Source organism: Crotalus tigris, unplaced genomic scaffold (genome assembly GCF_016545835.1).
Source record: "Crotalus tigris isolate CLP2741 ecotype Arizona unplaced genomic scaffold, ASM1654583v1 scf7180000018306.2785112, whole genome shotgun sequence".
Classification (NCBI taxonomy): domain Eukaryota; kingdom Metazoa; phylum Chordata; class Lepidosauria; order Squamata; family Viperidae; genus Crotalus; species Crotalus tigris.
Window position 1 is genome coordinate 1666492 of NW_024096934.1, and position 17055 is coordinate 1683546.

At 43.4% G+C, this 17055-nt stretch overlaps 1 protein-coding gene across 2 annotated transcripts in view; it reads right to left on the minus strand.

The window, feature by feature from the left end:
* Positions 1–1882, minus strand: part of LPCAT4 (lysophosphatidylcholine acyltransferase 4) — a 43466-nt gene extending 41584 nt beyond the window's left edge. The window contains exon 1 of one of the 2 annotated variants that reach the window (XM_039350059.1): positions 1590–1882. Coding sequence is in view for 1 of the 2 variants with exons in the window: in XM_039350056.1 (XP_039205990.1) it covers positions 1590–1697 (108 nt within the window). In the remaining variant the exon portion in view is untranslated. The remainder of the gene's footprint in view (positions 1–1589) is intronic. The other variant, XM_039350056.1, reaches the window with a different exon arrangement.
* Between the last annotated feature and the right edge of the window lie 15173 nt (positions 1883–17055).

Consider the following 17055-nt stretch of genomic DNA (forward strand, 5'->3'; position numbering starts at 1 on the left):
TTTATGGCAGGGTTCAGGGTGATGAAAATTACATATAGGGAGATTTTTTTATAGATCCTGGGCGTTGGAGGCTGCTTTTCAGCCTAGGAGTGAAAAAGGAGCTGTCAGCTCCATTTTGTGAGTGACCAAGGAAAGCGAACAGGCGGGCAAAAAGCATGTTTAATCGCTGCAGGACCAAATAAAGAAACAAGGGAGAGAACAGGAAGGAGAGAAAAGCAAGGCCTCTGGAAGAAAAGGATGTTTGGGAAGAGAGCTACGCTTAATCTCTGCTCATCTCATCTCTAGGCTATCAGGCTCTGCTTGCAGACTGGGAGAGAAATGAAAGTGGAGAGTTCTAACAGGAACCCCCCTCCCTTTATGCTACATTTCCCAGGGCCCTGTTTTTGCTCTGCACTACGGCAATTGCTGAAGGAGACATGGGGCAGAGGGAGGAGAGGCAACCTTCCCCCCATCCTGTCTGAGGCCACGTAGAGTGGTCCAGATTCTACCCCCTCTGGCCTTCCCACACAAAGGCATTTTCAAGGTCCTCCCATTAGGATCCCTATATATCCTTTTCAGCCCTGCAACTAGGGTGTTTTGTGTGTGTGTGTGTGTGAGTGGGTGGGTGGGTAGGGGGTGTTTGCAGTTGCCTGCTGAAAAACCGTCCTGGTTGGGAGGACAGGACAGGGAGCGTATAGTCCAATGCATCTGGAAGGTTTGGGTTTGGGAAGAGGGGGGTGGTTGGGATTTGGGAGGGTGGGGGGAGACTGCATAATCACCCACAATGCACTTCAGCAGCATCTCTCCCCTCCCCACCTCCAAAGATCCAGCCCCTTCTGAACCCGAAAAACATCCTGTTCTTCATGGTGCATGGGAAGAGGGGCCTTTGCAAGACCCCCTTTTCTAAAAGCTTCCTGCCCCCCCCCCATGAGAACTTTTCAGCCTCTCAATTCTTGCATCCAAGCAGCCGCTCTTTCTTCAACATCATCTTTGGGGGAGGAGGGGGAACCACTTGATATGAAGTGCCCCCCCTCCAATTTTCTCATCTCTGAACAACCAAAACCTCTCTCCACCACTCAGCTTTCCGGAAGTCCATGCAAGGAAAACTTCTGCCTTAGCAGAATCGCGACCCCCCCCCCCCTCCAAAAGGAAATGCCAGAACCCCGTTAATTCTGCCCCTTTCCCTGCAGGCTTGGTGGAATAATAAAGACCCTCCCTTTCTCCGAGTTGGAGGATCGTCGCCCCCCACCGCTTCCCCCTGCCTTGCGGGGAAATCGGATCATCCCAGCCGGCACACCGGGAGATCTAGATCTCCATCCCCGAAGGTGATCCGTTAGCTGGGATCCCCCCCCCCACAGGACTGGATCGCAAGAGAAATCGCTCGTCTGCTGCGCAAGGCGCGGTCCCAAAGGGGCGAGAGCGATGGAGCGAGAAGCTGCGAGAAGAAACAGCCCGGGAACCGCGGCCAGGCCAAACCCAACCAAGCCAGTGCGCCCTTCCCTTCCCTCCAGCGCTCCCGCCGGGTCGGTCCCAAGCCCAGCCTCAACCCAGAACCCAGCCCGCGGCTTCTCCGCCGGCCCCTCCGCCCAAGCGGGCGCGGCAGAGCTTACCTGGACTTGCTGGCGGCGGCTGAGTCGCGGCTGGTGGACGAAGGGATTGGGGGCGGCCGCAGCCGGCTCGTCCTCCTCCGGGGCCCCCCGGTTCGAGCCGCCCTCCATGGCCGGATGCCCCTTCCAGCCTGGGAGGCGTCCCCAAGGCCGGAGCCCGGGGCCTGGTCGGGGAGGGGGACGAAGGATGGCGAGACGGAGGGAGCGACCGGCGGGCAAGCGCGCGGCTGGAGGGACGCCCTGGCACCGGAGTGCGGCGGCGGCTGGAGGGAGCCAGGATGCTGAGGGGGCGGAGCTCGGCGCGGTCGTCTCGGCTACGGACTGGCTGGGGGAGGGACTTTCGTTTTGGAGGGACCGGATGGAGGAGCGGACTCGGCATCCCTCCGCAGCGCTCCATCCATCCATCCATCCATCTTTAAATTGCTTTAAGAAGAAATTTCCTGACAGTTAGAACAATTAATCAGTGGAACAACCTGCCTCCAAAAGTTGTGAATGCGCCAACACTGGAGATTTTAAAGAAGACACTGGACAACCATTTGTCTGAAATGGTATAGAGTTTCTTGCTTGACGAAAGGGCTGGACTAGAAGACCTCCAAGGTCCCTTCCGACTCAGTTATTCTATTCTATTCATCCACCCAGCTCTCTATGAGCTTCCCTTTCTCCACTCGTGGGGAAGCAAGTAGGAACCATGGAAAGCAGGAGGAAGCAAAGTTGCACAAGGCCACCACTGCCCAGATGATCTGAAAGGCACCAAAGTCCAGAGCCAACCAACCTTCCTTCCTTCCTTCCTTCCTTCCTTCCTTCCTTCCTTCCTTCCTTCCTTCTTTCTTTCTTTCTTTCTTTCTTTCTCTTTCCTCCCTCTCAATTTCCTTTCCTTTTTCTTTCTTTTTTTCTTTCTTTCATCTTTCCTCCCTCCCTCCCTCCCTCCCCCCCATCCCTTTTACCTCTCACCTTCTCTACTGGCCTGCAATCCTTCCCCTTCAGTCCCCTTTGTGCTATAATCAGGGGTTCTCAACCTTGGCAACTTTAAGACTTGTGGACTTCAACTCCCAGAATTCCTCAGCCAGCTTTGCTGGGAGTTGAAGTCCACAAGTCTTAAAGTTGCCAAGGTTGAGAACCCCTGTGCTATATAAAGAGCCAGTTTGTTTCAGAAATGGCCCATCTTTTCTGGGTTTGGCAGTGCTTGGATGGATAGGAGGAATGGAAATGCCACAGGGCAATGGGTAGGCTTAACAGGGAGCTAAAGAAATGCCCAAAGGCAGTAATAACATGCCACATCTGCACTGTTCTCAAAACATCTTCATGGAGTCTCATTCAGCTCAAAGGCATCTGTAGGAGACAAGTGAGCAAAACCTAAGCTGAATTTCAATAAACAGTAATTAAAATTAAACGAGCTTCCTTTTGAAAACCAGTGTAGTGTAGTGTAGTTGCTAAGAATGGCAGCAATTTGAAGCATCAGGCTTGAAGCTTCCACTTATGAAGTTCACAAGTGAGTTTGGCTCATCCAATTCTCGGCTTGACCCACCTCACAGGGCTGCTGTTGTTGTGGGATAAAAATAGAGAAAGCCCCACTGTGAACATTCAGACACACGTTAGGATGAAACTGTAGTGATTAATGTGATCGTTTCCCTTTTTTGGCCACTTTCAGAATTTGTTTGTTCCTGTTTGGTGGAAGGAAACACAGAGACCTAGTTCTCCATCTCAGTTGTCCTATTTAGAAAAGGATTAACCAATGGCCTTGGTGAGTCAGGAAATTCCTGTATCTCAAATTTCAGCCTTCTACTATCCCTATCTCCACAAATATGTACAGTAACAATTTCCACATTGCCGTGAAAACCGGAGCTAGAATACACCTACCGTACGGGAGTGGCAGGTAGGACACTAGCACAATGAGTCTTACCTGGCAGAGCTGAGGAAAAATGCCTAATCTCTATTTGTAGCCAAATCCAATTTCATTTCAACTGGATAACTGTCAACATGTTAAATCAAGTCTCTTGAAATATGCTAGGGAATTCCTGGAAGCTTGACATTCTGACGAATCAGCCACCAGTGAACAGGGTAGAGATAAATTCAATTTCTAAATGTTTACAAGATGTATCCCAGTGTGTCTCAATCCTAGTAACCTGAAGATGTCTGGACTTTAACTCCCAGAATTCCAAATTGGCAGGGGAATTCTGGAAGTTGAAGTCCTGAGATTGAAAAATACTGATAGAACCACATGTGAAGGAAGGAAAACACCAGAGAACCTAGCAACCAACAGTTAAGGTGAAAACAATATCAAATAAACAACCAGGGAAGAAACAGTAGCCTAATCAAAGAACTCTCAAGGAAGATAAACATATTTTATTGTTAGCCCTTTCCAACTGGAACTAGTGGTCATCTGCACCAGCAAAAGAAAGCAATAATAAACAGGCTTATTATTATGTGTTTGGCAATAAATGACCTGCCCCTGCCAATATAAAGTCTAGCCTTGAATGTTCTACCAAGAGAATAAATGTGGGACTTGCATATTGTAAATTGTGCAGCTTAAAGGAACGAATGAAAAGTCTGTTACTAAGAAGGACAGAAGTAATATAAGAAGGACAGAGGTGACATTCCATCCATGCTTCCTTCAGCCTTTGAGTTTACATCAGCAGGAAAATAATTTTGTAACAAGGAAGGGTGTACCCTATAAAACTTTCACACTGCCAGTCACAATCAAGGGGGCTGGACTAGAAGACCTCCAGGGTCCCTTCCAGCTCTATTCTATTCTAAGCTCTCTGTCCCAAGGGATTTAGCAGTTTCTAGAAAAGACTTAGAAATGGCAGAAGGAAACAGGAGGATGTTAAAAAAAAAAAAAGGAATAACATTCGGTTGACTAAGAATGCTTGATCCTCCTCTCCATACACAAATTATTATTATGGTCTATCGCACAATTGGTCAGACTGGATATAGTATTTTTGTCTGCCTATTGAGTCGTTCCCAAGGACCTGGGTTATTATTATTTTTTTAAAAAACAACCCAATCCCAGTTCTGTCAATAAATTATTTTTAGAAATGGGACATTTGCACTGTTTTAAGCCCATTTTTAAATCCCCACATTCAGAAATTTTCCAAGATAGAACATTTTCTAGATTTTTTAATACCACAGAGATGAATGAAAGAGGTTTTCTCCAATCGGTCTACAGGCATTAGCTTGGAACTGACTAATGCATGGTCATTTATAATTTTGACCAACATGGGTGTCTTTCAGAATTGCTTGTCAGTTAGAATAACAGAGTTGGAAGGGACCTTGGAGATCTACTAGTCCAGGGGTCCCCAGCCTGTGGGCCACAGCCCGGTAGTGGGCCATAGTACAGGCTGGCCAATGTACATGCGTATGCGTGCATACACCCCTCACTTGTGCTAGAACAGCAGCCGGGCACAAAAATGGGCCACCGCTGCCGTGCCTCGGGGCATGAAAACGGGACACCGACGCCACCGTGCCTTGGTGCACAAAAATGGGCCACCACCGAGGTGTGAAAATGGGATACTGCCAGCATGTCTCGGGGTATGAAAACAGGCCGCCACTGGTGTGTTTCGGGGTACAAAAATGGGCCACTGCCACTGTCGTGCACCAGGGCACAAAAAAGAGACAATGACAACACACCTCAGGGTGCAAAAACAGGATGCCGCCATGCCTCAGGACATGAAAATGGGACACCGCTGCCGGCACGCCTTAGGGCACAAAAATGGGACTCCGCCTGTGCATCTCAGAGTGCGAAAATGGACTGCTGCTGGTGCGCCTCGGGGCATGAAAACAGGATGACAGCATCATGCCTCTGGGCGCGAAAATGGGCCACCAACACACCTCGGGGTGAGAAAACGGGCCGCTGACACCGTGCCTTAGGGCACGAAAATGGGATGCCGATGCCGTGCCTCGGGGCGTGAAAACAGGATGCCACTGCGACTGCACCTCAGGCCATGAAAACGGGCTGCCACCACTGCGCCACCGGGTGCAGAAACAAAATGCTGTGCCACACAAGAATGGGGCAGGGCTAGTATCATGCGAGTGCTAGCCCCACCCAATTTGCGGTGCATGCATGCTTGCGGCCCCATGCTAATGCATGTAAATTGCTTCCCCCTCCCTTTTCCTCTTGTCTGCCAACTGACGAAGTTTGGTGATCTCTGTTCTAGTCCAACCCCCCCCTGCTTGGACAGGAAACCATACACCATTTCAGACAAATGCCTGTCTAGTCTCTTCTTAAAAATTTCCAGTGTTGCAACATTCACAATTTCTGGAGGCAGGTTGTTCCACTGGTTAATTGTTCTAACTGTCAGGAAATTTCTTCTTAGTTCTAGGTTGTTTCTCTCCTTATCAATCTTTCTTTTACTAGCTGGGTCCTTTTTGAAAAAATAAAATTCAGGCTTACTTCAAGTTTTTATCCTGGAAGTTTGAATTGGCTTTTTTTTTTTTTTTTTTGGATAAACGGAGGTGACTTTGTGCTTGCTTGATTATTTAATGAAAGATAATTGGCATGTGATCAAAAGCAGAATCTTGTGCCTCACACAAAGAGTCATAAATATTGCCAAATCATATCCTGTCCTTTTGGGAACACCCAATTGTCAGCCACAAAAAATGGTTCCACGTGATTCACCTTTCCTGAGTTAGGCAGAGCTTCCCTTGAAGTCCCATAAAGGATCTGGACTGAGATGAAATATTTGCAATAATGGATTTTTAAGTTCTAATGTGCACAGTTCAATAACAACAACATTCAGCTGACTATGCAACCAAGCACAAGAATAGCAATAATATGTGCAAGACAAGATATGGTGGAATATTCAAAGAATTTTCAGAAGGAGGGTAAAATTTACCCCACAATTGTTTTTATTAGGTATTGTTACCGACTGTGATATTAAAGAGACTACATTGATGTTAAATTTAATTACAGCCACAAGGCTGCTAGTAGGGCAATGTTGGAAGAAGGAATCTCTGCCTACTTTGCAAGAGTGGTTTTTTAAAGTTTCTTATTTGGCAGAAATGGCAAAGATTTCGGCTTTCTTGAAGGATCAATCGCAGGAGAAGTATTTTGCGGTATGGAAAAAATGGATAGATTTTATACAATATAAGTTGGATGTTAAAAAATATTATTTAGCTTTTCAATAACTTATATTTAAAATTTAAAATATTTTCTAGATTTTATTCCTTTTTTATTTTTATTTTTTATTTCTATTATACTTTCTTTTATCTTTTTCTTTTTTCTTTTTCTTTATTCTTTTTTCTTTCAAGTATTATTCTTTTGGTAGTTATGTTTTCTTATACATATATTATTGTTAATTATTTTATAATTTGTTTAATTAATGTATTTAGCATTTAGATTTATTTATGGTTTATATTTTCTTTTAGATTATTTGAAGAAATTTTAATTAAGCCTATGTTCAGCTCTGGGAAGGTCGGGGGAGGGAATGGGAGGGTTGGGGAAGTTTGGGGATGGGTTGTTTTGTTTTTGTAAAATTTTAAAAACTTAATAAATATTTACAATAAAAAAAATAATAATATCTGCAAGACACCACTTGCTGGCAAGCAAGAATTGGTGGGACCACAAAATAGACAGAATAATACAAAATGGAGAAATTAAAGCACTCTGGGACTTCAGAGTATCAGTAGTAAGTACTTGCCATAGAACACCCCAGACTTAACAATTGTTGATAAGTAAAACAAAAAAGTCTGGATAGTGGATGTGGGAGTGCCTGGAGACAGCAGAAGAAAAGAGAAAGAACTGGGGAAAAGAAATCACGAAATACAAAGACCTGCAAATAAAAATAAAATGACTGTGGCAAAAAAAATAAAAAAAAAATAAAAGATCATATCAGTAGTGGTAAGGTCCTTGGGTGCATCTAAGTACCACTTGAACACTTATTATTTGAATTTTTCCCCGCCTTTATTACTTTAGAAGTAACTCAAGGTGACAAGCATATAATAATAGTAATAATAATGATAAAGGGACCTTGGAGGTCATCTAGTTCAACCCCTTGCTCAGGCAGGAAACCCTATACCATTTTGGACAAATGGCTGTCCAGTTTCTTCTTTAAAACTTCCAGTGTTGGAGCATTCACTACTTCTGGAGGTAGGTTGTTCCACTGGTTAATTGTTCTAACTGTCAGGAAGTTTCTCCTTAGTTTTAGGTTGCTTCTCTCTTTGATTAGTTTCCATCTATTGCTTCTTATTTTGCCTTTAGGCGCTTTGGAAAATAGCTTGACTCCCTCTTCTTTGTGGCAGCCCCTGAGATATTGGAACACTGCTATCATGTCCCCCCTTGTCCTTCTCTTCATTAAACTAGACATAGCCAATTCCAGAAGCCGTTCCTTATATGCTTTAGCCTCCAGTCCCCTAATCATTTTTGTTGCTCCTCTCTGTATTCTTTCTAGAGTCTCAACATCTTTTTTACATCATGATGACCAAAACTGGATGCAGTATTCCAAGTGTGGCCTTACCAAGGCATTGTAAAGTGGTATTAATACTTCACGTGATCTTGATTCTATCCCTCTGTTAATGCAGCCTAGTACTGTGTTGGCCTTTTTGGCAGCTGCAGCACACTGCTGGCTCATATTTAGGTTATTGTGCACTAGGACTCTGAGGTCCCTCTCACAGTTACTACTATTGAGCAAGGTACCCCCTATACTATACCTATACATTTGTTTTTTCTTGCCTAAATGTAGAACCTTACTTTTTTCACCATTGAATTTCATTTTGTTAGATAGCGCCCAGTGTTCAAGTCTGTCCAGATCCTCCTGTATCCTAAGCCTGTCTTCTGGAGTGTTGGCTATTCCTGCCAGCTTGATGTCGTCTGCAAATTTGATGAGTTCCCCATCTATCCCCTCGTCCAGATCGTTGATGAAGATGTTGAAGAGCACTGGGCCCAGAACAGAGCCCTGGGGCACCCCACTACACACTTCCCTCCATATAGATGGAGTTCCATTGAGGACCACACACTGAGTACAGCTGGTCAGCCATCTACTGATCCATCTGGTGGTGATGCTGTCTAACCCGCATTTTTCTACCTTCTCAAGTAGTAGGTTGTGGTCTACTTTGTCAAATGCCTTACTGAAGTCCAAGTAAATTATATCCACAGCTTTCCTCTGGTCCACTAATTTTGTCACTTGGTCAAAGAATGCAATAAGGTTTGTCTGGCATGATCTGTTTTTGACAAACCCGTGTTGGCTTTTAGTAATGACTTTGTTTGCCTGTAGGTGTTCGCTGATTCATTGTTTGATTATTTTTTCCAGAATCTTCCCAGGTATTGAGGTCAGGCTGATAGGTCTGTAATTTCCTGGGTCCCTTTTTTCCCTTTTTTGAAGTTGGGAACTACATCAGCTTTTTTCCAGTCCTCTGGTAGTTCCCCATTGCTCCAGGATCTTTGAAAAATATAGTTCAGTGGTTCTGAGATCATATCTGCCAGTTCCTTAAGAACCTTGGGGTGTAATCCATCTGGTCCTGGTGATTTGAACTCGTCTAGGCTGGACAGGTGTTCACTTACCATTTTCTTGCCTATCTTAATTTGTATTTCTATTCTGTTTTTTATGGCACTATTTTTGATAGGTTGGTCTGTTTTTTCCCTTTGTGTAAAGACAGATGCAAAAAACGAGTTAAATAGTTCTGCTTTCTCCCTGTTGTTTGTCACCTTCTTGCCACTTTCACCCACTAATGGACCAATCGTTTCCTTCACTTTTTCTTGTTTTTTACATGTTGAAAGAAGCTTTTTTTGTTATTTTTGACTTTGGTTGCAAGCCTTAGTTCATTTTGAGCCTTAGCTTTCCTCACTTCATCTTTGCAGGCTCGGGCTATTTGCTGATATTCTGACTTAGTTATGTGTCCCTCTTTCCACTTTCTATACTTGTCCTTTTTATCTTTCAATTGATCAGAGAGTTCTTTATGCAGCCATGCTGGTTTCTTTTGAGAGCTGTTATTTTTCCTCTTTGTTGGTATTGTGCTAGACTGGGCCTTTATTATCTCACTTTTCAAAATTTCCCAAGCCTCTTGAGTTGTTTTCCCCTGGAGGATTCTCATCCATGGAATCCTTCCCAAACCCTCTCTAAGTTTATTGAAATTAGCTCTCTTGAAGTCCAAGACTCTAGTTTGACTGTGTTCTATTGCTTGTGCTTCCATAATGTTGAATTCCAATACTGCATGATGATTTCCTCCCAAGGTTCCTATGGCTTCAACACCTTCTATCATTTCATCTCTGTTAATGAGAATTAGGTCCAAAATGGCTAATCCCCTAGTTCCCTTCTCTACTTTTTGGGAGACAAAGTTGTCTGCTAGGTTCGTCAGGAATCTGTTTGATATTCCACTTGGTGCAGAGTTTGTCTCCCAGTTGAAGTCAGGGTAATTAAAGTCCCCTATTACTATTGTGATGTGCTTCCTACATACCTTAGTTAGCTGACTAGCAAAAAGTTCATCTATTTCCTATGTTTGGTTGGGTAGCCTATAGTATACACCTATGACAATGTCGTTTTCCCCCCCTTTTTTTTATATTGACTCATATGCATTCAGGACAGTTTTCATCATTGTTGTGCTCTATTTCTGTAGAGATGTAGTTATTTCTTATATAGAGAGCAACTCCACCTCCTTTTTTATTTGGTCTGTTTCTTTTAAATAATTTAAATCCCTCTAGCTGTGTGTTCCATTTGTGGATTTCGTCCCACCATGTTTCCGTTATGGCAACAATATCATATCTGCCCTCATTAACCTGAATTTCTAGTTCACCCTGTTTGCTGTTCATACTCTGTGCATTTGTGTATAGACATTTGAGTCCTTTATGACTGACCCTGTGTTTACTTCCTACATAACCTGTGTGGTGCCTGAGTTTCCCTAATGTCTTTCCACCTATTTGGTTAGTGCACTTTGTGTGGCACTCGCTATTAAGAGCTTGATTTTGCTTGACAGCAAGATTGATGTTCTTGTCCACACACACAACTATGTTACATACACTGATAGCTCTATAATTTTTAGATTGCTGGGGACAGGGATGTTCTGTATCAGTTAGCTCACTGTCCCCGCTGTTTAGTTTAAATATTCCTCCAGAAAATCTGTGAATTTATAGCCAAATATATGACTATATAATACTCCTTCCTTCTTTTATTTTCCTCACAATAACAACCTTGTGATTTGTGTTTGGCTGAGAGAGAGTGACTGGACCAAAGTCACTCAAGCTGGTTTGATGCATAAGGTGGGATTAGAACTCAGTTTCCAGGTTTTTAGCCCAATACCTTCACCATTATAGCAGCTTCTTTCTTTCTTTCTTTCTTTTTCTTTCTTTCTTTCTTTCTTTCTTTCTTTCTTTCTTTCTTTCTTTCTTTCTTTCTTTCTTTCTTTCTTTCTCTTTCTCTCTCTCTCTCTCTCTCTCTCTCTCTCCCTCCCTCCCTCCCTCCCTCCCTTCCTTTCCTTTCCTTCCTCGGCTCTCTTTAGTCTGTATTTGTGATAGATAGATAGATAGATAGATAGAGTGGTTGGATTCAAATATGTAAACAACTGGTTCTGAGTGTGAATGCTGCTTCCAGAAGTACATTCTGGGCCTGGGCAACAAAAAATTAGCTACCAGTACTGCCAAATTGGTGAGAACCGGCTGAATCCCACCACTGGTTAGATAGATAGATAGATAGATAGATAGATAGATAGATAGATAGATAGATAGATAGATAGATAGATAGATAGATATCCATTTGGAAAAGTGACAGAGGTGGGGCTGGGGCATACGTCCCATCATGCTCTCCCTAATGAGTATAGGAAATAGTAGATTTCTGTACAATAAAATATTCGACCACAATAATTGTGTGGATAAAAGAAATCAACCACGTCCACCTAAGGCAGGCATGTCAAACTTGTGACATCACGTGAAGTCGCGCATGGCATCATGATTTTCCCCCATTGCCGGCAATGGGGTGGGCTCAGTTTCAGTATGATGCATCCAGCCCATGGGCCGGCAGTTTGACATGCCTAGCCTAAGGGGAAGAGGTAGTGACCCAAGCTCCACCCCTTTACCTGCACTACTACGTCGCATGTATCTCCAAAAGGGGCGGAGCTTGCCGCCAGAGGCTGCAATAATGGTTTCCTCATTCAGATGAAAGGAGTGAGCATTTTCTGAGGCTGTGGAAGCTTCGGTTTTACGACTTGCAAAAAACATATGGAATAACATCATGCAGCAAACAGGGATCTGGCTCTGAGGCAACGTGGGATGGAGTGATAATTTTTGCATTGCTCCGAGCGGTCCTGCGGTAAAATTTGATAGTGTCATGTCACCACTGTCTGACCTGCTTACTACAGAATTATGTTTGTATTTGCAAGGAAGCGTCATACATAAAGCCCTGTCATTTCTAAGGGTGGGGCTTTAGCAAGTGTTGTTTATTTTTTTAAACTAATTTTTAGAGGCAGTCTTCTAGCACCGAGTTCCTCCTTTTTTCAGAACCTCTTCATTCATTAATCCCATGTTTCTCAACCTTGGCAACTTGAAGATGTGTGGATTTCAACTCCCAGAATTCCTCAGGCTGCTAGAGAATTCTGGGAGATGAAGTCCACAGACCTTCAAGTGATCAAGGTTGAGAAACACTGCTGGGTTCATATTGACAGCCCTTATTCTTCGGGCATAATGACATAACTAATTACCTGACATGTAATTTTTCCCTTGGGGATTTTTTTCCCTGACTGGGGTAAGGAAAATTGCAATCTACAATAAGGGTGGCAATTTTAGGATTACAAACTTTGTTAGGGACTCCTGCCAATGTCTGTGTTCACCTCCCTTACATAGATACATCTGTAACTTTCTGTACCAGTTGTAAGTCACTTTTTTCAGTGCCATTGAAACTTCGAACAAATGGTTGTAAGTCAAGAACTACCTGTGCTTCTTCCTCTTTCTTCCCCGTTCTCTTGATCTCTTCACTCCCCATACAGTTGTTTGACAATCTAATTTCATTCCTTTATTGAAGTGTTAATACCACTTTATAATGCCTTCATAAGACTATGCTTGGAATACTGCATCCAGTTTTGGTCACCATGATATAAAAAGATGTTGAGAATCTAGAAAGAAAGTAGAGAGGAGCAACAAAAATGTTTAGGGGACAGGAGGCTAAAACGTATGAAGAATGGTTGCTGGAATTGGGTATGCCTAGTTTAATGAGGAGAAGGACGAGGGGGGACATGATAGCAGTGTTCCAATATTTCAGGGGCTGCCATAAAGAAGAGGGAGCTAAACTATTCTCCAGAACACCTAAGGGCAGGACAAGAAGCAATGGATGGAAACTAATCAAGGAGAGAAGCAACCTAGAACTAAGGAAAAATTTTCTGCAGTTAGAACAATTAATCAGTAGAATGGCCTTCAGAAGTTGTGGGTGCTCCAACATTGAAGGTTTTAAAGAAAAGATTGAATATCCACTTGTCTGAAATAGTATAGGGCAGTAGTGGCGAACCTATGGCACGGGTGCCAGAGGCGGCACTCAGAGCCCTCTCTGTGGGCACGCACACCGTCGACCCAGTCCTAGACCTTCAGCTGGGTTTTATAAAAACTTTTCGCTTTAGGCCTCTGCCAAAGTGTGCAAAAAGAAAAAGGTTCAATCAATCAGTCAATTTCAACTTCTCATGGGGAAAAAAAAGATCTTGCAAAGTTGGAAGATTGAACTTTTTAGTCCCATACCCACCCGGCACCCGACAATGCATAAATGGGTTTTGGGTTGCAGTTTGGGCACTCGGTCTCTAAAAGATTCGCCATCACTGGTATAGGGATTCCTGCTTGAGCAGGGGGATAGACTAGAAGACCTCCAAAGTCCCTTCCAACTCTGTTATTCTGTCCGTCTATAATCATATTTTTATACAGTATTTGTTTATTTAACATGCCACCATAGTGCACTTTTGTACTGGCTGACATCCCAACTTTGTCAGAATTAAAAGGCTTAGTTGCAAGCAGCAGTTACAGCAAAAATAGCACATGTTAACGAAGAGCTATGTTAATTATAGTGTTAAGCACAATAACAATGACAGTATAAGAAGTTGTGGGCAGCCCTGCAGCTTATAAGTGTCTGTTAAGGCACTACATCAAATAATCTAAAAACCACAGGTTTAATGGCTGTGAACTCAGAAGAATTTGTAGTTGCAAATCCAGGAAAAGGGGCTATTTCTTAAGAAATTCCATTCTAATAGAGAACGGAAACACTTTTCCTAAGACAAAGAATGTCCTGCATATTTTAACAATTCTATTTGCAGTTTAGAACAAACCCCAGTGTTGAATGTCCAGAAGAACACATGTCCATCCATCCACTATTTATAGCTAAGCATTTGGTCTTTATTTATATGCCTGCAAAATAAGCTGTGTTTTTAATGAAAATCCCAAGTGTTAACAAAGCGATGAATCTCCCTTACTGTTTCTGTATGTATCTGCTACACATTTATAGGTAGTCCTTGATTTAGGACCTTAACTGACCACTCAGTTTCTGTCGCTTAAGCAAGCCATTTGTTAAGCAACTTTCTCCCCATTTTACAATCTTTCTTAAAGCATTTTTAAGTGAATCACTGCGGTTGTTAAATTAGTAATACAATTGTTAGTGAATCTGGCTTCTTCATTGATTTTGCTTGTCAGAAGGTTACAAAAGGTGAGCACACATGACCCCAGGACGCTGCAACCATCATAAATATGAGTCAGTCGCCAAGTGCCTGAATTTTGATCACGTGACCACGGGGATCTGCAACAGTCATAAGTGTGAAAAATGGTCATAAGTCACTTGTTTCAATGCCGTCGTAACTTCGAAGGATCACTAAATGAAGTGTTTTAAGTCCAGGACTACCTGTATCTCACCGGCTCAAGGTTGACTCAGCCTTCTATCCTTCCAAGGTAGGTAAAATGAGGACCCAGATTGTTGGGGGCAATGTAAATATATATATACATTGCTTACTGGTGTACACCGCTTAGAGAGTGCTTGCACTTAAAGTCTCATAAATAAATAAATAAATAAATATTTAATTACTTTTTTGATTTATGGCTTGCCTTTCTTTCAGAAGTTGAATGCAGGATTCAAAAACACTCTCTACTCCTGTTTTCCCCACAACAACCTTGTGAGGTTGGTTGGTCTGAGAGAATGTGTGGACAGAATCAACTAAGGAGCTCCAGAACTCAAGCTGGACCTGAATTGGTGCTTCTGAAGTCTATCACAATTCCATGCTAACTCTATAAATATTGGAATTCTGAAATTCTAGATTTTGAAGTTGCTTAAGATTTTTTCCAAGCAAGGGAACCTGTGGCTGTCCCAATATTGACAAATTACAATACCTAGCAGCCCCAGCAATCCAGGTTAACTGTGTGGCATTCTATTTAAGTAATATCTTTTTGCATTTCTAAGGTCTTCGAGAACAGTGAGGGTGTGGCAATGATGGAAGATGTCAACAGAGTGGGTGGGGTCAAGCACGTTCCATCCTTCACCACATCTTCAGAAATGAGAGCCAGAATTCTCCAACCCCTAGGAATAGCACTTAGCCCACAAACCCACAGCCACACTCTGCCAGGAATTATCCAGAAGCAAAGACAAGATACAGAAGGATGAAAGAAATAATGTACTCTACAAAACAAACTGTAGTGATTGCAACCAATTGATTGCAACGTGGGACAAACATCACATCAATTAAAAACCAGGATCCACGAAAAACCGGCTGGCAGTCAAATGCCATGATCCCAAATCCTTAATCTTTACACACATCAACACCAAACAACACCAGTTCAATTGGAGCAACAAAAAAATAATCGGCCATGCTACCACCCACCACACCGGTGAGTTCATCAAAACCTGACACCACACAAGCAATTCATTCAACAGACACATCGATCTACAACCAGCCTACGAACCCTCAGGATCCAAATCAACCACACAACCAACCAGAGACAACACAGACCCTCAACCAACCCAACCAAGCCTCCTCTTCCTCCCACCAGCAGTTCACCTCCCAATGACCCTGACCTGAGGTAACCTCTATCACAAGACCCATCACAAGCCTCTCACTGATGATATACACCTGATCCATCACAAGCCCCTCATTTGACATACCCACACCTTTATAAACAGAACACAGAGACTGACATCTCCTAAACCAGAGTACCCAACCTGTGGTCCATGGCCCACTGGGCCATGGAACAGGCTGGCCAGTGCACGCACGTGTGTGCATACACTCACCCCCACTTGTGCTAGCGCCACCACTGCTACATAAACAGGGCACCGTGTGGGAAAACGGGGAGCCGTGTGGGAAAAACAGGGCAAAAAGGGGGTGCCATGTGGGGAAAAAGAGGCACCCGGCAGGGAAAATGGGGCACTGCATGTGGAAAACGGGGCGCCACATGGGCAAAATGGGGCAAAAACAGGACACCATGCAGGGAAAACGGGACACCATGCAGGGAAAATGGGGCGGTGTTAGAGAGTGTCAAGTGGATGCTAGCACCTTCCTGATTGCGTCATGTGTGTTCATGGCCCCATTCGTGTGTGCGTGTGCATGTGTGCGTAAAATGCTTCCCCCTCCCTTTCCCTCCAGTCTGCCAGCCAAGAAAGGTTGGAGACCTCTGTCCTAAATGCTGCTGAAGAAGTTATCTAGCCTGGTAATGAAACATTCGTAAACCAACCTACAAGCTTGGAGAACGAACCTTCACGTGAAGTGTTAATACCACTCTACAATGCCTTGATAAGGCCACACTTGGAATACTGCATCCAGTTTTGGTCACCACGATGTAAAAAAGATGCGGACACTCTAGAAAGAGTACAGAGAAGAGCAACAAAGGTGATTAGGGGACTGGAGGCTAAAACATATAAGGAACGGTTGCTAGAATTGGGTATGTCTAGTTTAATGAAGAGAAGGACGAGGGGGGGGACATGATAGCCGTGTTCCATTATCTCAGAGGCTGCTATAAAGAAGAGGGAGTCAAGCTATTCTCCAAAGTGCCTGAAGGCAGGACAAGAAGCAACGGATGGAAACTAAGCAAGGAGAGAAGCAACCTAGACCTAAGGAGAAACTTCCTGATAGTTAGAACAATTAACCAATGGAACAACCTGCCTCCAGAAGTGGTGAATGCTCCAATACTGGAGGTTTTTAAGAAGAGACTGGACAGCCATTTGTTCGAAATGGTATAGGGTTTCCTGCCTGAACAGGGGGTTGGACTAGATGACCTCCAAGGTCCCTTCCAACTTTATTACTATTACTACTACTTCTACTACTACTACTATTACTACTACTACTACTACTACTACTATTATTATTATTATTATTATTATTATTATTATTATTATTATTATTATCTTTAGAGTTTGAGGAGAAACTCATGCCTGGAATGTAAAAATCTAACTGATCACCAGAGGACAGGAAAATCATATTGAACTCCAAAACCTTGCTGCCATCTTGGGATAAGTCACAGTTTTGCGGGAATGTGGAGCCCTTTGGAACTTGCCAATCCAGATACTCCTCTACTTATAATCATTTAATAACTGTTCAA